Source organism: Lagopus leucura, unplaced genomic scaffold (genome assembly GCF_019238085.1).
Source record: "Lagopus leucura isolate 7727_CA_CO unplaced genomic scaffold, USGS_WTPT01 Super-Scaffold_100001, whole genome shotgun sequence".
Classification (NCBI taxonomy): Eukaryota; Metazoa; Chordata; class Aves; order Galliformes; family Phasianidae; genus Lagopus; species Lagopus leucura.
Window position 1 is genome coordinate 11,811,341 of NW_024962262.1, and position 21,061 is coordinate 11,832,401.

General features: G+C 40.8%; 1 protein-coding gene across 4 annotated transcripts in view; it reads left to right on the forward strand.

The window, feature by feature from the left end:
- CAB39L (calcium binding protein 39 like) overlaps positions 1 to 21,061 on the forward strand; it is a 66,654-nt gene that overhangs the window by 17,786 nt on the left and 27,807 nt on the right. For 3 of the 4 annotated variants that reach the window (XM_042866886.1, XM_042866885.1, XM_042866887.1), the window contains 3 exons: positions 67 to 274; positions 10,519 to 10,669; positions 20,280 to 20,444. In XM_042866886.1, coding sequence (XP_042722820.1) covers positions 10,568 to 10,669; positions 20,280 to 20,444 — 267 coding nt within the window. In that variant the 5' untranslated portion in view covers positions 67 to 274; positions 10,519 to 10,567. Of the gene's footprint in view, positions 1 to 66; positions 275 to 10,518; positions 10,670 to 17,047; positions 17,139 to 20,279; positions 20,445 to 21,061 lie in introns of those variants that run through there. The other variant, XM_042866888.1, reaches the window with a different exon arrangement.

The window sequence follows — 21,061 nt, forward strand, 5'->3', positions numbered from 1 at the left end:
GTGTGTGTGTGAGTGTGTGTGCGTGCGTGCAGGCTCAGGCGCTCATTGCTGCTCACGCTTTTCCAGAGGGTAACAGTTGCTCCGCGGAAGGAGAGCGAGAGGCTGAATTCCGGAATCTGCTTTCCTCTCCACGTGTCAAGAAGGAGAAGCTGACATTACATGGGAGATAACTGAAAGCCCCCGTGGCTGGCCATGCTGGCAGAGAGCTGTCTTCAGCACCTCGCCATGGTGCTGCGCTGCGCTGCCTAGGCACGCCTGGACCCTTCTGCACGCAGTAAGTACCGGCCGACATCCTCTCCTTCGAATCGCATGAAGTTCAGTAATTGGACAGAACTTTCTTTTTCTAGTTAGAAATAGCGTCTTCCTAATAAACTGCTCATTTATTTATTCTCTATAGTTACGCCGTTAGCTTTTTATAGCTTTGTAAACTGCGTTACCAGGAGTGGCTTTTAAAATAAGGCAATCCTAAACAATGCGCCTTCTGTTACATAAGGGACTGGCTCGGTGGCCAAACCCTCTGTGTCCATGGAATATCTCTGGAAATGGGTGTATTTACAGTGTGGTTTCCAAAAATAAAATATCTGCAATATATCATTGCTCTTGCTCCTCTCTGCCGACTGCCTGCAGCTGCGAACTCGCTCCTGAGATGCAGAGGAATGAGAGCACAGCCACTTGCATAAGAAACTCAGGAGCTGCTAGGGATGAATGTAAGATGAGCGTGTGTGTGAATTGTCACAAGAAACTGCATTTGTAAATCAGCCATCTTGCTATTTATAGCCAATAGGTCATGTCAACCTGAAATTCTAATTTCATGAAATGGGCTGTTTGTAGGGAGGTTTTTAGTGAGGCAGAACTTCCATTGAGCTTAATGGAATTTTTATGAACAAATAGTTTGTCTTGGAATAATTACTGCAATAAAGTGAAATTACTGCTACAGTGAATTATTTTCATATATTCTGAATCTACTAAAGTAGCACATCAGGCTTGCTGAAGATGGGGTCAAGTTAATGCTGTGTAGAGGGGTAACTCAGTAATACTGAACAAAAAGAAAAGTAGCATTAATATTCCTCACTGATGGATTTAGAGGAAGTCCTGTTCCCTCTTGGTTGCTGCCTATGTTATTTGAATTATGTTACCAGTATTCATTATTCCTAGAGTTATTATTACTAGAAATGGAAATCTAACCTGATTTCTCTTTAAGTAAGTGAAAAGCTGTTAAGGACTGTTATCTTAGAATTGTATGTACCTCAGAAACATAAGTTAAGTGATTCCCTTCTGCAGAACTGAGCTTGTGGGACTTTTGCTATAGACTGTATTTAGTTAGGCACAGGCTTGAATTCTTAATGTTTCAGGTTTGAAAGATTTCATGTTGACTAATGGAAAAAGGGATCCCAAATACTGTTACCTAATTATTGGTTATTGGTTATTGTGGCTTTAAAATTTACTGGTATCTTACTTTTCTAGTTTTATTCAGTGTAAAATAATAACCTGATAATTGATCATGCCTGTCAGCATGAGTGGGAGGGTCTGTGTGATACAAGAATGGCTGAGGGTATGAGTGTGGATGCAGTTTTTGCATGGTTTTAGAACCTGAATGTTACCTGGCATAGGTGTGCAAAAGCATTATTTTATAACAAATATTTTATAATAATATGCTTGTTAGCACAAAATTTGTTGCAATAAAAGGACACTAGTCAGCAAAGTCAAAAACTCGAAAAGTTTGGCTGATGAACATCTGAGCTACAGTGGCTGCTTCAGCACCTCTGTCCACCTGTACCCCTTCTGTCCCCTTTTTCCCTTCTTGTCCTGACTGAGGTCCTTGTAAGACTGTGGAGAAAGTGACTGGAAACCCGTTCTGACTTTTTTTTTCCACACCAGGCTATTTTTTGTTCCCTGGCATGTTTCCTCACCACGTGGCCCAGCAAACAGCAACACCAGTCCAGGAGAGGTGGTGGTGTAAAGCTGTGAGTAGGCATGGAGTAGCATGGCACTGTCATGGAACAAAAGGCTTATCAAACTGCAGCCTCAATGACCAGACAGCCATTCAGTGTTTGAAAGACTGTATTGTGGTTTTTTTGTTCTTCATTGAATGGATATTCAAATATTCAACTGAAAATGAAATTCTGCTTTATTTGATTGCTTCTGTAGAGCTGTATCACAGCATTGCAGTGGAGCATCACCACGAGAACCTTCAGTTTCATACTACTGAACAACTACGTGATATTACTGATACTATTCTATGATTATTCTGTACGGTTAGGCACATTAAGGGCAGACCTGTCTAGCTATCCTCTATGATCTTTACAATGCTTACCATCTGTTAAAAAAAGGTGTTTGTGGCAGCAGTAGTAAGCATTACAGAATCACAGAATGGCCTGGGTTGGAAGGGACCTCAAGGATCATCAAGCTCCAACTCCCCCACCACAGGCAGGGCCACCAACCTCCACGTTTAGCACTGGACCAGGCTGCCCAGGGCCCATCCATCCTTGCCGTGAACACCTCCAGAGACGGGGCATCCACAACCTCTCTGGGCAGCCTGTTCCAGCACCTCACCAGTCTCATAGTAAAGAACTTCCCCCTGACATCCAACCTCAATCTTCCCTCCCTCAACTTAAAACTATTTCCCCTTGTCCTGCTGTTATCTGCCCTTGTCAAGAGTTGATTCCCCTCCTGTTTGTAGGCTCCCTTTAGGTACTGAAAGGCTGCAATGAGGCCACCCCATAGCCTTCTTTTCTGCAGGCTGAACAAGCCCAGCTCCTTCAGCCTGTCTTTGTAGGGCAGGTCCTCCAGTCCCCCGATGATCTTCGTGGCTCTCCTCTGGACCCTCTCCAACAGCTCCCTGTCTTTCTTGTACTGGGGTCTTCAAACCTGGATGCAGTGCTCCAGATGGGGCCTCATAAGAGCAGAGTAGAGAGGGACAATCACCTCCCTGTCCCTGCTGGCCACCCTTCTTCTGATGGAGTCCAGGATACCATTTGCTTTCTGAGCTGCAAGAGCGCACTGCTGGCTCATGTTGAGTTTTTCATCCATCAGGACCCTCAGGTCCTTCTCTGCAGGGCTGCTCTCAAGGAATGCTCCTTCCAGTCTGTATGCCTGGGATTCCTCCGGCCCAAGTGCAAAACTTTCAGCTTTGCTGTGTTGAACCTCATTAGGTCCCTCTGAATGGCATTACTGCAAGTTTTTGTGTGTTTCAGATAAAGTTTCATTCACCCTTGTACCAGGCAGGAACTTTCAAGACTGGAAATGCAGCAAGTAGCCAACAGAATAAGGCTTATTCATAAATGTCAGCATTTTTAGAATAATTTTGTTGAAAGCAGGTAGCATTAATTCAGCCTATCCTCCTAACTGTCCTCTCGTCTTTTAATCCATTCTCTGACCTGCAATGTCCTTTGCAAAAAAAAACTTGTTGAGGATTTTCAAGAGAAGTTACTTGTGTAGGTCTGTTTCCTTATGCCTGCCAAATGTAGCAGGGATCATGTGAGAGGACTGTGCAGACTTGTCAAGGTGATCAGAAGTCTTCTGTTTCCTGGTTTGAGTTCCTGACTCTAATTGCAACAACCTTCAGAAATATTGTTGGAGGGAGACATGAAGGGAGAATAAAGTATCTCTTTCATTATACAGAGACTGACTGGGCAAAATTACCAAGCAAGTGTGCTAATTCGGGCCTAAAATATATGACTTCAAGGCACGCTGATATGAATGGAAAATGAAAGCCTTTATTTCCAAAGAAGAAGGTCTCACTCATACTAACTTACTGAAATGCTTTTTATTCTGATAAATAAGTAGTTGAAAGTTAGGAACTAAGAAAAGGGCAGTGTGAGATACTAGAGGGGAGGGAAATTATTCACTCATTCATTGTTGGATAGCAAATTGCTTGTCCAGAGGAACATCTGAGAAGAATGCACTGATGGGATCACATGCTCTCATTCTTGCCTTTGTGGGCAGGAGGTGTTTGTTTTTGAACTACTGAACTGAGTCACATTATAGTGGGATTGGTTGATGAGTAGAGTGGTGTTGCTGTCTGCATTTTTCCTTCATTTTCCTACAAGATCAGCTGTGCTGTAATCTTTTAAGAAGGTATACGATGAAGAGCAAAGAACTTGGGGAGTGTGCCTGGAAACAGAACTAGATCTCATAGTGTGCTTCATAGCTATATTGAAGAGCTCAAGTTGCATTGATTTTATTTTCTATGGCATTCCCTTTGTGAGCAGATAAACTGGCAAAAGAGAGATTTTGAAGACTGGTAAAAAAAAAATCATAGGCTTTAGTGTTAAATGATGTAGGTTGCATTCTTGGCACAGCCACTTATTTTGTCTTTTTAATGTGAACTTGGGTAAGCGTTCTCATTGTTCTGTGCTTCAGCTTCTCCCTTTGCAGAGAGAGAGGAGTAACAGTATTCACACAGCATTTTTGGAAGAGTGTTTTCCATCTTAATTAAGTATTTGCAGAGTTGGAGGCCTCTGAGGGAAGGCATGTTCTGAGTATAAAGGGATGTTATCTCTGTCAGGCTACCGGATGTCCTTAGAGCTCACTTCTTGTAAACCTCATGTGCCTCTGGATTCAATTTACTGCTTTGGACTATGTGAAATTTTTTTCAGACTTGAACAGATACAGCTAGATGTGTAGAAAGTGTTGCTTTAAAATTGTCTTTTGGTGCTTCTGCTGCTTATCTAAAATGAAATCACATTTCCCCCCCTCCGCAAACAAGCACTCCTTGAAAGTATTTACATAAAGGTAAGGTTCATAGAAAGTATTGGCCTCCCCAGCACTGAAGGCTGTAATGTTCTGTTTATGCTGATGGCAACTGTGGACTTTGGAAACCAAAATTCCTTGTGTGGTGCTGCCAGGGCATTTCCCCTGTGAATGGGAGAGGTGCTTTCAAAGGCTCTGAGTGTCAGGCTGGTGAGACACAGATGTTTCTTTGGTTCACCCTGTAAGCTTCTCACAAGAGTCCTGGTGAAACATCATCCCAACTGATATTTTATAAGTTGGCTTTGCCCTATTAGGAATTCAGAAATGACTACAATGCCTTTTTGATGTTATAAAAACATATGCTGCTGAATAACCATTAGATGGAAAATGTTTTCCTAGAAAGTAGGAAAGAAAGGGGCTCATTCAGCTCTGTCCCTTGCTGCCAGACAACAGTGTCAAAAATTTATGAACAGATGCTCTGTAGTGTGCTTGTTGAAGTAAGTTATTTCAAAATCTCAAAGCTCCAATGGTTAGAAACCTATACTTTTTTAGCTTCAGTTTGCACATTGGCAGTTTACAGCCATTTGCTTGTGTACAAATAGTACAGTATTATTATTATTTTGGCAGAAATAATTTCTTCCCTGTATTTTTCTTCTAAGCTTACTGTGGTTTTATTTGGCTTGGATGATCACTTGTGTACGGTATTTCACATGAGGTTTCGTCAAAACTTTGTACAAAAGCATGAATGCCTTTGAATTTCTACTGGAGATTACTTTTTAATTCATCACAAATTTGTACTTGTGTTTATCTTACCTGTAAAATGCAAATGTAGTGACTAGTTACTTCTCAGGATAGACATCTTGAAGCAGATATTCATCTGTCCTTCTGTTGTATGTTGACTGACACTTGCTACTTTTATTTTTTATTCCATTTTTATTTTTCCAATCCTACAGGCTGTCAGGTTTCTCAGCAGTGGTATTCCAGTCCTCTTTGGTATTGATGGTGTCTTCCTATTTAGTCATCAGAGTTTTTTGGTAGGGCCTCAATTCCTGTGCCTCTCTAAATAAGGTCCTCTTACAAAATTGCTATTGCCATCTCAGAGGATCAGTCTCCACTTACATGGTAGTTTTTCTTTGGCTAGTTTATTTTTTTAATGTTTAATTTTATATCCTTTCATGTCAGACGTGTGGGATTCGTGAGTGGTGTTCCCCAGGGGTCGGTGCTGGGGCCTGTCCTCTTCAATATCTTTATTGATGACCTCGATGAGGGCATCGAGTGCACCCTCAGTAAATTCGCAGATGACACCAAATTGGCTGGAAGTGTGGATCTGCCTGGGGGTAGCAAGGCCCTACAGAGGGATCTGGACAGGCTGGAGAGCTGGGCTGGAGCCAATGGGATGAGTTTCAACAAGGCCAAATGCCGGGTCCTGCACTTCGGCCACAACAACCCCAGGCGACGCTACAGGCTTGGGGCGGTGTGGCTGGAGGACTGCGTAGAGGAAATGGACCTGGGGGTATTGATTGATGCTCGGCTGAACATGAGCCGACAGTGTGCCCAGGTGGCCAAGAAGGCCAATGGCATCCTGGCTTGCATCAGGAACAGTGTTGCAAGCAGGAGCAGAGAGGTGATTGTTCCCCTATATTCAGCACTCGTGAGGCCGCACCTCGAGTACTGTGTCCAGTTTTGGGCCCCTCACTGCAAGAAAGATATTGAGGCCCTGGAACGTGTTCAAAGAAGGGCAACTAAGCTGGTGAGGGGTCTGGAACACAGGCCGTATGAGGAGAGGCTGAAGGAGCTGGGAATGTTCAGCCTGGAGAAGAGGAGGCTCAGGGGAGACCTTATTGCTCTCTATAACTTCCTGAAGGGAGGTTGTAGTGAGCTGGGGGTTGGCCTCTTCTCTCGTGTCATTAGTGATAGGACCAGGGGGAATGGCTTCAAGCTACGGCAGGGGAGATTCAGGCTGGACATGAGGAAGTATTACTTTTCAGAAAGGGTGGTCAGGCACTGGAATGGACTGCCCAGGGAGGTGGTGGAATCACCGACCCTGGGGGTGTTCAAGGAAAGGCTGGATGTTGTGTTGAGGGACATGGTTTAGTGGGAGCTATTGGGAATAGGTGAACGGTTGGACTGGGTGATCTTTTAGGTCTTTTCCAACCTTAGTGATTCTATGATTCTATGATTCTATGATTCTATGATTCTATGATCTGCTGTATTTTCTTTGCCTTGCACTTCATTAACGAGAGATTATAGAATGAGCTACCTCTGATAAGCCTGTACTGCATTCTTTTTGGTTCTCATTCATCTTTGTATTTCAATTATTTTCAGACTGATTGCTTTAAGAAACAAAGCTTTTCGTAGTCACACCATCCGTCTCTCATCCTACTTCTCTTCCCACAGCAACCTCTGAACTTACTAACCAGTTTCAAGCAACTTTAACAGAGGGCTACATATCTTGAAAATACTGAGTTCTGAAAAAAAGCGAAGTGAAAGTAAGTCATGAAGTGAATAGGGAATTTAAACCAGGTTAGTGCTTCTGCTGAAGAAAAAAGCTTCAAGTTAAAGGTTAAAGAGCAGAGAGCTGATAGAAAGAGGACAGGGCAGAAGCGTTGCAGCTGTGGATACAGCCTTAGCCAGAGCTCATTCTTTCGTAGGTGCTAGAGAATCCACTGAGGAGAAACAAACCTGAATTAAGGGAGTCTTGTTTTGCAGTGTTCCCCATGGAATGGTGGGTGCTAGGACTAAGTGGTACAACTTCCAAATCTTGGCAAAGTGATTTTACCACCTCTTGCTTCTGTCTGTATCTGTGAATAGTGTATGCCCCCTAGGACACTCCAATGGGGAAAAACAAAGGGATCTTGAATGCAACTGTAACTTGCAGTTGCCAGTATCATCCAGGTGATGGATTGTCTATTTCCAGATGCTGATGGGTTAAAAAATATTTCCTAAGGCTAAGAGAGGTCTCTGATGCTCTCTTGGGACTCTTTTAATGGCCATTATTCCTTTTTTTTTTCCCTCCATATTTCCTTCCATATACAGTGGATGCTTTGCTTTGTGTGTAAGACTGATAAATGAAGTGAAACAGAGACTTGTCTCTGCTCAGAAGGAGGATGAACTAAACAGTCTCTTGAGTCCCTTCCTGCCACATTATCAGCAGTTTTTGCCATTGTGATCAGAACAGTGGTAGGGTATGAAGTGAAGAGAAATGTTCACTTATCACTCAGCAGTGCTGTGGTATCTCAGTGATAAGACAAACTGTAGAGAGGAAAAGTGCTAGCTGGGTTACTGGACTGTAGCAAAATGAATGATTATTTACATACAATATACTCTAGACAGCTATGTAAGTGACTTCTTTGGAGGAGGCACTTGTGGCTCACAGCAATATGTCACTTAGGAAAGTAGATTTATTTTTTAAGACTCATAATTTTTCACTCGTGACTGCTTCAGTGTAAAAATCAAATTATCTCCCCCTTTGCTTTTCCTTGTGTAGTGACCTCTAAAAGGGGAAGATGAAAAAATGCCTGTGGCAATCTGAGCAACCCTACCACACCTTGATGGTATTTTTTCTAAAATGCATCCTGCCAGTTAAGGTTTTGCTCACCGAATGTCTCTCTCAGATCTTCACAATCTCATGCTTTGTTTTCACAGGTAATAAGAATATGCAGAACTGGTCCCTTTTGTGCGTTCTGAAGTACTAAGCTAATTGCAGAATGTGTGAGGTTACAGGGCGCTTGGTGCTTGCGAGCAGCTTTCAAACAAATGTGTTGTATAATACTGCCTTTGCCTGCAAAATGAAGTAAGCTAAGTGATGAGAGGCCCAGCCTTTTCCAGTGCTTGTGTATAGCTGAGCATTCCCAAATGAGTTAGTCATGAGTATACCCAGTATTCAGTCTTGCACGTTGGCAAGTTGAGGTGTGACTCTGTTCTGTTGCTAGTCAGAGGGTGCTGCCAAAAATCACAGTTTTGAGCTCCATGGGAGCAGCGCTGAGCGCTCATTTTGACTCCTTCGTTGAGAGCTCAGCCAAGTATTGAAGGTTATGTGGCCAAAACTGCAGAAATGAAAATTAATTTGAACCAAGCCACGAGGAGCTTGTAAGTGGAAGTCTTAAGGAGGAGAGCTTTCAGAACTTGAACGTGAAAATATTGCTGTAAAATTGACCTAGCAACAAGTGAGAAGCTATCTACAAATTCATCTACTCTTGACATTATTAAGGAACTTTTGGTTTAAATGTTTCCTTTGTGTCATAGGAACTGTTCTTGTAAAGATAATGTGCAAATATTTTGAAATGTTTTTAATAAGATGTTAGGACAGAATCTGAATCGCTGCTTTTTTTTTGTTTGTTTGGTTTGGTTTTTTAAAATATTCCTCTCTCATTTGAATTTTGTCCTTGGCAACTTCTGTGATTGCTATTTATATTTATAATACAGCATATATGTCACCTGGGCATTAGTTCCATAGGGTCTTTTGGAGTTATTAGCACAGGGATGTGTGCCACAAGAGCACTTCCTGGGGGACTCTGAAGTTTTTCAGCAGTAACAACAAAACATGAGGGGTGTTGGTTGGGACTATGGGGGGAAAAGCATGACTGTATGACAGCTATTATGATTTTTATGTCATACGTTGCCCTCATTTAATTCTCCCCTTTACAACATCTTTTATAAAGTTGTTTGGTTTTTTTTGTTTGTTTTTGTTTTTTTTTAATTGTTTTAGTTGAGAAGGAACAGGGAAGTGATTTGTTTATATATTTGTGTTGTGCTAATGTGTTAAATATGTGTGCGGAGGGTTGGTGATGATGGTTGTCTTCTGTTGTGGAAAGAGATGAAAAATACTCAACATTTTTTCTTTTTTTTTTTCTTGTTTTTTTCCTCTCTGTGTTGTACAACTGGGATGCAGAGTTGTGCAGTACTCTCCCTGTAAAATGTTACTTGCCTTAACAAGAGTACATTCCCATCTTTAGTCTTTCTGTTGACTTCAGTAGGTCTTTGTATCAGACTCTCAGTAAAATCCATGGGAGTTTGCAACTTAATGGTTTATAGGATCACAAACTAAGCTACTTGGTTTCTTTCATGTATAAATACAGTGACTTGGTATTTGCCTTTCCAGCCATACAGAGAAGGAATGTCTTAAATTAAACAAGCAAACTTATTTTCACTGAAATGCTCAATCTTTCATTTAAATGTCATGAAAACATTTGTGTCCACATTTAGGCCTAATACTCTGTTTTGGGTTTAATTCACGCAGTGTTTTTACATAAGGGAGATCTGATCCTCAGGCTCTGATGGATTCTTGAAGTCTGTCAGACTCAAGGAGTTAGCTAAGTCATAACAAGACCCTCTAGACTAAAAAAGAAAAGCAGCTGGAAAAAGATGAGTGATGGCTGATAAGCTGGATCTTTCTTGTGCACTGTTTTAAACAAAGGATGCTTTTGGCATGCAGGAGTCTAAAGTTAGTTACTCTGCATCACAGTGGAACTGGTAAAATTTATATGAGACCAACATCAGAAATTTAGTGGAACCTGCAAGGCACTCACTGTCGACAAAATGTTTGATGTATGCATACAGATGGAACTGAGGCACTGAAGTGTATGTTTGAAGCTTTAGGAAGTATCCAGCTTCTGTACAGGTGCTGAGTTGCTGCTTTCCACACGCTGACAGAGGCTATTCAATTTCTGATGAACTTGAAATCAAGTGTATGTGAGAATTTCTAGTGCTTAGCTGAAGTAGAATACAGTGCCTGAGGCATAACCCTCTCTTGTTCATAATGTCTTTTTGTATTTTTATTGCATTTTTGTAGAGACCTTAAAAACTATTTTTTCTCATTTGATTTAGGCATTCCTCTTCTACACTGAAAGAAGAAATCCAGGTGAAGAAAAAAACCATGCCTTTGTTTAGTAAATCGCACAAAAATCCTGCTGAGATTGTGAAAATTCTGAAGGAAAACATGGCCATATTGGAAAAGCAAGAAAAAAAAACAGACAAGGTATGAGGTAATGTTGTAGAAGACTGATAAGGTTTTAATGGTGGGGAAGCAGCACAATCAAGAGAGTGAAATTGTGTTCACTCACTGCCCTGATTCCATAAGCACTTGCACGCGTAAGTAGCTTTATGTTTGAACAGCTCTACTAAAATCACTGGGCTTTTGCTAACTAAAGGACAGCAGATAGAATCATAGAACAGAATCATAGAATGGTTTGGGTTGGAAGGGACCTTTAAGATCATCTAGTTCCAACCCCCTGCTATGGGCAGGGACACCTCCCTCTAGACCAGGCTGCTCACAGCCCCATCCAGCCTGGCCTTGAATGCTTCCAGGGAGGGGGCATCCACAGCCTCTCTGGGCACTATTCCAGTGTCTCACCACCTTCACAATAAAGAATTTCTTCCTTGTCTGGGGGTCAGAAGGAAAATGTTGAGGTCCAGGAGCCTTATCCAAAATGAGGGTTGATCTACTACTTTTAATAGTAATCTAACAAAACAGCATAAAAGACTATTTAAAAGCTATTCTGCTATTAATTGGTCTTAGGGAAAAACAAATGAGAGTGCCAATTAATGCATAGCTACCCAGAGGGCAAAACTTACTTCTGATAAATGTCGTTCATATAAAGCATCAAACCTGTCTGTATTTGCATATCTATGCAGTCTCACTGTATCAGGCTTTTCTAAACTTTGGTGTGTGTTTCCTAAACATACTCTGCTATTTCATGTTCTAATTGTAATGCTAGATTTTTGCTAATATTATTGTTCTCCTTTAACTCTGTGACACTGACCTGAGTTACTTTCACCGCTCTTCTGTAACTAGTTGAGAAGTCACACAACAACACAGAAAATGATTGTAATTAACAACAACCTAATTTCAAGTTAGAACTGAGTGACAGAATTAACAGTTCTTGTGCAACTAAGTAGCGTGTTTGCACGTGGTGCTTCTCCCACTTTGAGCAGGAGTTTGCATTAGAATGAACTAAACCAAAAGGTAAGCACAGTTGCCATTGCATCCAACCAAAATTCTCTGGAAACTTTTTGTTTCAAAGCAAGTAGCTCAGTATGCTAATTATGTAATATCAGTCACATGAATTTCAGTGAGGCCTCTGGTATTTGATGTCTCAAGCTGAAATATCTTCAGTTAACTGTAAAGCACTAAGAGAATTTGAACTAAAACTTAAATAAGTCAGCAGCGTTTGTGCTCCCCACCTGACTTCATCCTTCAGAACCTGATTAAAGCAGTCATTTAAAGCAGAAACTCTAGGCTTGTTTTTTTGTTGTTGTTGTTTGTTTACTTTGCAGCATGATTCCTCCAAGTTGTGGTTTTGAGGATTTTTGGCTTTGAGCTGTTTTGTTTATTTGGGTGTCAGTGACAGTAGCAGAAATTCAGACTTCTTAGAAATTGGAGAACTCAGTGTAAATTGTTCATTGAAGTCCTAACAGCTGGTGTGTGTTTTCCTTGCAAAGCAAAAGATATGGGAGATTTTCCCCAGCTGATTAGGATGGAAACAGCTTGAGAGTTTACTGACAACGGTGGCTTATTCTACATTTGATTGAATGGAATACAGATAGGCCATTTAAAAAAACTGAAAACCCTAATCTGGCAGACTCTCCTCAACTGTGAATTCTGTGAATTATATTGATGTGGACTATCCTAATTCACAAGTCCACACTGTTTTCAGCCTGCATGCCTCGCCACCTTGTTGTGCCTTTGCATGTGACTGCACATGGCCAGGATGGGAGGCTGTCCATGTCTCCCCCCCATGCTGTGCACACATCATTTTTCTCTAGGTTAGCAGGGAAGGAGGCTACATTTCAGTACTCTCTGACATAGTTTATCATTTTTGTATGGAGGCTGTTGCTGTTGTAAATGAGGTTAATGAGAGGTACTGAGGAAGAGACGGAAAGAGGACAAAGCATCCCTTCAGCATCAAGGCAGAAAGTCAAGGAAGCAGCACTGTATTGCGCATTTACACATGTGCTTACATGGCTTGTTGAATCAGGACCTTGCACTCAGACACAGAGGAAACACAAAGGGCCTTTCTCACTTTGGAGGAGAAGATAAGTAGTGCTGTCATTCATCTGAAGTGTTGCATTGTGCTGCTCTGAAATAGAATCATAGCATCATAGAATGGCTTGGGTTAGAAGGGACCCCAAGGATCTTCAGTTCCAAACCCTGTGCCACAGGCAGGGCCAACAACCTCCAGATGTGGTGCTAAGTCAGGTTGCCCAGGGCCCCATCCATCCTGCCTGCTGGAAGAAGCCTGGCTAATGGTCCTGAGTTCAGAAAGGTAAATCATGTGGAATTATCTTCAGTACCTGTGAAAGTGATGAGTTTAAAATGCATAATGAGAATAATTCTTGCTAAAGCAGTCACCATTGTGTCTCTTATTAAATACACAGGCTTTGTAGGCTCAGTGGACTTGTGTCTGAATGTTGGTTGTGTTTTGAATTGAAGGAGAGGAGGTAATGGTGGCACCTTCATTGATGCAGAAGTTTTTGAAATTTGCTCAGATATACTAATGAATAACGTGTTGTTTCTTCATGAGTGTGATTATAGAAATTTAATGAAAAAAGCAAGGGAAGATAAAGTACAGTATTGAACTCTGCAGAGACTTGCAAGATATAGAAATTTACCTCTGATTAGTGTTCCAAAGGGAGATAAAATGTCTTACACTTTCATGTAAGGGTCCAGAGGACTGTCTCCTTCAAGAGCCACGGATGGTTGATTTCCCAGAGCTGCCCAAGAGTTTTGGACCCTGTGGGCCACTGAGTGTGGATGTTTGTGGGTCAGGACTCTTTCATTTCTTTCAGATTTCTGTCTCCTTATGAGTCATGTGAACTGGACAGCTATTGTATCTGGTTGTAAAATTGAGGTTCCCAGGACTTATAAGAGCACCCCTGACAGTATCTCTGATTTTGTGTGCTTGTGAAATCCCTTCCAACTAGAACTTGCCTCAGATGCTTAAACAAGGTTTATCTTGTGACAGTTTAGCTGTCATTGTAGTACAGCAAATGTGACATGTGGGCTGAGACAGCTAAAAGCTGCTAATACACTCAGAATTGGCAGAGAAGAATGACAAAGCCTGAATAACTGCAAACCTGAGGGAGATGTTCCTCATTTCCTTTCCCGAGCTGAGAATCTTAGGTACAAGATGCAAGTGGGCAGCTGAGGCAGTGCAAATTTGACAATTTGGATGCAGCCTCCTGTAACATTTAGCAGAAATCATCTGGGCTTCAGAGAGACTACTTGTAAGTGATACAGAAATGATAATTCCTTTCAAGCTAAGCAGCACGCTGGTAGTGGGACTTTTACAACAAATCAGTGAAGACTAATTTCAATAATGGCAGGAAGAGAGAAGATACAGCTTGATAGATAGGATGAAGGGAAGTCACTTTTAGGTACAAAGGCAAGTGTACATCTTCTGTGAGACACAATTCCATGTATGCATGATATGCAGAAGTTTTCACTCTTTTTTAGTACTTCTTGTTAGTCTTAGAATGGGGCCCATTCAGGCTCTGACGAAAAATTGACTGCACTAGCATCTGTCCTTCTTAGATAAGGATTGAATTTGACCCAGTTCCTCTACATATATATGTATGTATATATAAAACCGTTAATGGGTACAGGGCTGCCTTAAAGCTTTTTAAACATTTCCAACGGAAAAACAGACTAAGATTAAATGCTAAGTCCTTATTATTTTATGGAAATGTTTTGTTTTTGTTTGCGTGCATGTGAGTTTAAAGCCTTGCCATTTTCTAAGCTATGTTCTGAAGGCTGATAGAGCACAGGTTGAGAATTGCTACCACACGTGGTTCCTCCTCTTCTGAAGTGCTCTAACACCCTCTTTTTCTGTCTCATTTTTAAAAAATAATGTCTACTTAAAAGAAGATACTGCAGCACTGGAAAAATGGATGTAAGAATTACAGGATTAAGTAGAGTAAGACAGCTGGAAAGTGAACTAAAGCCTTCCTTATCAAGCATCCTCCTCCTTTCCAACATCCACAATAAATAAGAGGGTTCTTGTGACATGTGCAGTTGCTGGGATCATATGTGGGCTCTGTGGCGAGGAACAATTAATTATATTTTATTACAGAATTCTATAAAAGTTAATCTCAATTGTATAGAAGCAAAATAAGCTTGCATTTAATGAGTAATACTAATTCAGGAATTAAGCAGAAAAGGAAATTTTTAACAGTGTAGGAAAGAAAGCCTTCAGAGCACCTCTTCCTGCTTTCTGGTGCAGACTTTTGTACCTCCCAGAGGATATGCATAAATGGGGAGAATGGAAGAGAAACCCCAGGAGCAATACAGTGGGCAGGAGATTCGTTGAGCCTGAGGAAACACAGCATGTGATGTAGTTGTTGTGCTGGTTCGTTTATGACCAGTGATACCATTGTGTGTTTTGTGGATGGATATTGTAAAATAACAGTGGTGGAACGGATGCCTGACCCATCTCACAAAGAAAGGAGGTGACATCCCGTCTCCTTGAAGGCACGGGGTCTGGTCAGCACAGAGCAGTTCAGGATGCACATAATGTGTCCCCGAGGCACATCCTTGAGATCATCACCCTCCTACTGCTAATCAAACATGCTGGGGTGTGGCACCCGTGACTCAGTGCCATCTGTGGAGCCTACAGGTTTGGTAACATTTCTGAACCCATGGTGCAACAAAAGCTTTCAGAGTGCCCCACGCTTTTAATTGAAAATACCAAAAGGAGGTTGGGTTGGGTGCAGCTTGGCCTAAGCTGTCTCTGTGTTTGGCCTGGATGGGCTGAAAGATTTGCAGGTTTTGGCAGAGCCTGGTCCAAACCTTAAGTTTGTCATGGAACCCAAAACCATGACAGAGCTGATATGGGCTTCATGTGGAGTGTTTTTCTGACAGACAGAATCACAGGCTGCAGCATCTTCAACTGGTGTTCAAAATATACTTAAGGTAGATATAAAGTAACTCAAAGCATCTAACTTCTTCCCCTTTCTCTTACATATATCCAACAAAGCTGCTTGTTCAGGTAGGTCACTGCAATCGGACCTCTGTTTCATCTTGGTCTGCTGTAACACATTTGGTACTGTTCAGAAGGGTCAGGAGAGCAGCATTTTAATAAAGCTGCAATTAAAAGTCTTTAGATTTCCATAATTTTCTTTTTAATAATAAATCTTGCTTTCTTGCTTAGCGCCAATGAAGCCTTTATCAGACCCTATTCACCTTGCTCCCGCACAGTTAGAGCAACTGGGGTCCTCTATGTAAGATGAAGTACATGCAGAGGACAGGATGTGCATTTTCATGGAAGAATGCTTGTGTGACTATTGCGAATGCTGATACCTGTGGACTCAATTCTGCTGCTGCCAAAGTCAGTTGCAAAATTACCTTTGACTTCATTGCTATACACTGAAACCAAGCGAATAAAATCAGAAGGGTTTGGCACCCCTTCCTTCTAACTGCACAAAACTCACATGCCCAGGGATTTTGTGGAAAGTTTCCTGTTTCAGCCTCCCAATTCTGCTGAGACCTGTTATTGCTCTAGAGGTGGGAGAGACTCCAGATATTATCAGGTACTGGTGCCAAGTGTTTGAAACTTGTCACTCCTGGTTGCTTTTCCATTTTTAAGCATCTTACAATCTTTGTTTCTGTCTTGAGTGCAGGATTAATAGTGGGAAAGGAATTTATGTCCAGGTGGGGCAGTTCTATCTCTTCCAGGTAATCGTACCGCATTTTAGAAGCTTAATTATTGTGCCTGCTTTGCTAGATTGTCCTTGCCAACCTCCTTGGGTAATAGACCATAATATTTGGCTAAATGTCTGCTGAAGTCCACAATTTGTTCCTTTTAGCATGAAACTGCACCAAGAATAAGTCAGTTGAGATGTTCCTTAGGATTTCAATTTTGGATTCAAATTCTACTAATGGTTCTTCTTAGGAGTTGCATTTAGACAGAGTTGTGTCACTATTAAGGAAAAACTATTTTGATACATGCATTGAGAGTATGTTTTAACGTAGCTGTAAAGCAAAGGAGACAGAACTAAACCTAGGGGCCTTACGCTTTTGATTCTGATTTTTGTCATGGAATACTGGAAGCTTACTGAGTGGCACATGGTAATATCTCATATCACAATGTCAGGTGTCTTCATGTTCCTGTGTGCTGCTGTGTAAGACTGCAAAGGTTAGGAAAGCAGTTTTTGCCCTGGAAATATGCTAGGTAGGCAAATAGAAGCTCTAAGATCCTATTTGCTGTGTTTTGTGGACAATTGGGAATTTCCTAATCACTATGCATATGTCAAATGACATATTTTGCTTATATATGTGTTCTATCTGGGTTTGGAAGGGTAGAAAAAATTCATGGGATCTTTTTTTTTCTTATCATTACAGTTGGTCATAAATGTTACGTTGAATCTCTGAATCTCTGGATGAATAGAAGAATAAGCCATTCTGACCTGGAACATATGTATGAAATCTCCAACCTGTCTGTAAAACAAAGGTAGCACAGAGGCAAGAGAAGCCATTGAAAGCTCTGAAAGTTGCAGTTCAGGTGGAGGAACTCAGGCTGTCAATTAATTCATAGTCTGATACATTTTTTCCTTAAGTTTTTTGCAGTCTCCCTTGAAGGAGAGTAAAAAGATGTAATGAATCTACATTGTTTAACAGGAGATTCATCTGTCTGCCTCTTAGACAAGTGTAACAGGTCTGGGTTACAAATGGCCTTTTTAAGATAAACATATAATTGATCTAAGTAGCTAGAAGAAGGAAAGGTTTCTAATTAGAGATAATTTTTATTAAGCCTATTGGAAGTCTGGAAATTAAAGTGGTTGAAGTTACTGACTCTAGTTAAAACAGTGATCTGCAGTGGGATTTTTCAAAAACTGCCCTTTCAGATTGTTTATTTCTGAAGCAGAAGATTTGCTTTGTTTTGCTATATCATGCACAAGCAGTGTTGCAAATAAGGTAGCTTACTGTTTGGATATAGAAAACCCAAAGCAGTGTAGTTACAGAAATAACAGTTCAGTTTTCTGCACGGACAACAGATAAGACCTTTGTTGTAACCTTCCATGTTTGGAAGATTTTTCAAGAACAGAAAAATTTTAAGACCTTTAGGATTTCTTTGTAATCCCTTAATGAAAAAACCAAGACACTCCTTATTGCACAGTCTTGTATAGCTCTGGAATACAGAGAAAAAATGTAACTGTTTAGGCACCATTCCCAGCTGTTCTAAGCCTGTTAAATTGCTATCCTAAGAACATTGGTATGCGCTTTGCCCCTCCTGTGGAGATCAATCCAAGAGACTCAATAAAACAAAGACATTGTCATTTAGACCTGGCAAAGTGAGGTAAATGGAAGAATCTAGTATTTGCTCCGTGGGGTAGGAAGATCAAAATGCTTCATAATGCTAAAATACTGAAATATTTCTGCACAGACGTAGCTGTGTTACCCACAGTGAAACGAAGAGTGAATCTCTGCTACAAAGTCAGCTGGTCTTCAGGTTTATATTAAGTTGGAGAAAAGAGAGAAAGTCTTGAGGACATAAGGAAGGATTTTTTCACACAGAATTTCAGTAAACAATTTCTTCATGGACTACTTTCTTTGTGTTATGATCCTATTGAGTGGCAGTGACAAGATTTTGTTCTACCAGGAAAGCAAGCTTAAGACCAAGAATCTCCTGTCTATCAAGTTTCTAGCTTTCACTGTTGAAACTCTTGATTAGTGCTGACAAAATCACAACTTTATAAATAAGGGAGGTTGAACACATTTATAATTTAAGTCAGGAAAGTGATGCAGTCTTTTCTGTTCTACCAGTTCTCCATCTCTAAGGCTGTTGTACATAAGGTAGTCCAGTAAGGTTAGTAGACTAATCCAAAGACTTATATTTCAAGTCTGTCTGGCTTCTTAGGAAAAGTTCTGTAGCTATGTTTCTTTTATCTTTTATTTTTCATGTATTGAGTGAATAGGTCTGGCTTTGTTGTTTGTTTTGGACAAATCTTGGATCTTTGGATCTTGGAATGACTTTTTCTGCTGAATCTCATGCACGTTTCCATCACTGACACAGGGTATTATTATAAAAATGCCGTCAGATTAAGGAGAAATGTCAAAGAGGAGACTAGAAGTTGGCTGTTAATTCACAAGTCTGTTTGGGATTATGTTTTCCTACAGATTGATTATGAGGGTTAGAAGTAGAAGAGCGGCCCTTACGTTTGACCAGGAATAACTTTTGTTAGAGGATTTAATGTCAAACCACTGAATATCTGGAGGATATAGAGGGAGGAAGTCAAACACAAAATATAAATCGTATGTATAAAAGCAAAGAGGTAGGGTGGGAAAGCTGATATGTTAGAGAAATACAGCTGTGGGAGCCATTGTGCCCATCACCATTACATGTTCTGTCTTTGCTTTCTCCTTCAGCACTTTTTTGCCCTCTTTTTTTGAGAATAAATGTGAAGCTGAGTCTTGCAGGCAGTTTTCTATGGATTAGGAAAGACTCATACTTTAAAGGAAAGGTATTAATTTTTCTAACCCTAGAACACCAGAGATATTCACACCCTTCCAAGCAGAGCTGGTGAAAAGCCAAAAACGTATGAGTTTTCCTTTGATATGAAAATATTTGCTCAGCTCTCATAAAGATTTAGAGCTTTAGTTTACAAGATAGCACCCCTGTTGTTAATTCCATCTGTACTCTGTGGGATATCTCTAGTGAGACACCACTAACATTTGAGATAAAAATAGGCTCTTTTACTGTGCTGCAATAAGGAATAAAAAGACTTCTGCTGTGGTTAAAGTTATCACAGTCATACTAATTTACATGCCACTCATGCTGGCCTGTCTAAACTAGCAGAAAACTGTGAATAGCTACAAATGGACCGGGAGAGAACATACCTTTATGCTGTGCAAAATGGATGCTTGAATGATCCAGGTTGATGTGATGTGAAGGTGGCTTTTTCTTGTTTCGTCCTAATGTGAATAAAATCAGTATTGAAGTGTGGGGTGATCAGCAGCACTGGAGAGATGTCTCTCCTGAGCACTGTGGGGTTATGTTACGTGGATTGATGTGGTGACATTTGGAAGCACGACATTTTCCCTTTCGGTTTACGTGAGAAGCATATTGAAATGATCGATCTGGGTTCGAACATCCATTCATGTCCAGTTGGCTTTTACAAATGATGGTGAGGTTTTTTTGTGTGTGTGCACCTTCATGTATTTTTTTTTCCTGTTAAAGCTAATGAAACACTCATTTCAAATCAATGTTCTGCAGCATAGATGTAAAATACTATCCTAGTTTCAGAAACCCTCACTATCTCTGCTTTCAGACCTCTCCTTTACTTGCTTCTCATGCCTGGACAAAAAAATCCAGTCAGCCTCATATGTGCAGTATGTGCTGGATGTGAGTGTATTAAATATACCCTGACCCAGAAAGAGCTGCCGCCTGCACAGCCCAATGGCTAGAGCAGGTAGGATTTAAAGCAAACACACACAAATAAGGCCTTTACTGCAAAGAGTCTTTGTGTATCCAGGATGGAAAGGGTGGAGGGTGTGAGGGCAGAGCTACCTCACTGTGAAAAATGGATGTTTGCCTTTGAACCATGGACATTATAACTCACATCTCATTTTAACCTTATCTGTTGGTCAACAGGCGTCAGAGGAAGTGTCAAAATCTCTGCAAGCAATGAAGGAAATTCTGTGTGGGACCACAGACAAGGAACCACCAACAGAAGTAGTGGCTCAGCTGGCACAAGAATTGTACAACAGTGGCCTTCTAGTGACACTTATTGCCAACCTGCAGCTCATAGATTTTGAGGTAGGTCAGTCTGCCTATAGACCTTTTTATCTCCCTGATGTCAGTGTTGTCTGTCATAAAAACTGTATAAGTTCAAAGTCTAAATGTTATTGCACTTGACTCATATTTGCACCATTTTTCATGTGCTGAAGGAGGTAACTGTAGTAGATCAGTCAGGATAGTGGCAGTGCTTGTGTACTGGAAGTAAGTGCAGTACCTCTGATTTAACTTCTTTATTTTCTTAAATGCAAGAAATGTTGTAATGTGCATCCAAACAAGATAGGAAATGATGCTGACAATAGCGTTTATGATCTCGCAAGCCACAGTGTTTAACTTCTTTGGAACACTGCAACCCAAACCACCACTACCTCTGAAGTATGTATCCGATTTAGAAGGGATTCAGTGATGAGGAATGAAAATAATTATAAGCTTCGGACAACCTCTTATGAAAAAAAACCTTTGAAAATTAGGATGGTTGAGTTGAGAAGAAAGGTGCTGAAAAAGGTATTAAAAACTGGCAGCAGGTGGCAAAGTAAATGGGATTGCTCCCATTTAATTTTTTTGATTAAAGAAGAAATGAATGTAGTTCTGTTTTAAGCAGAAAAGTTAATATAAATAAGTGTTATTTGATTATATAG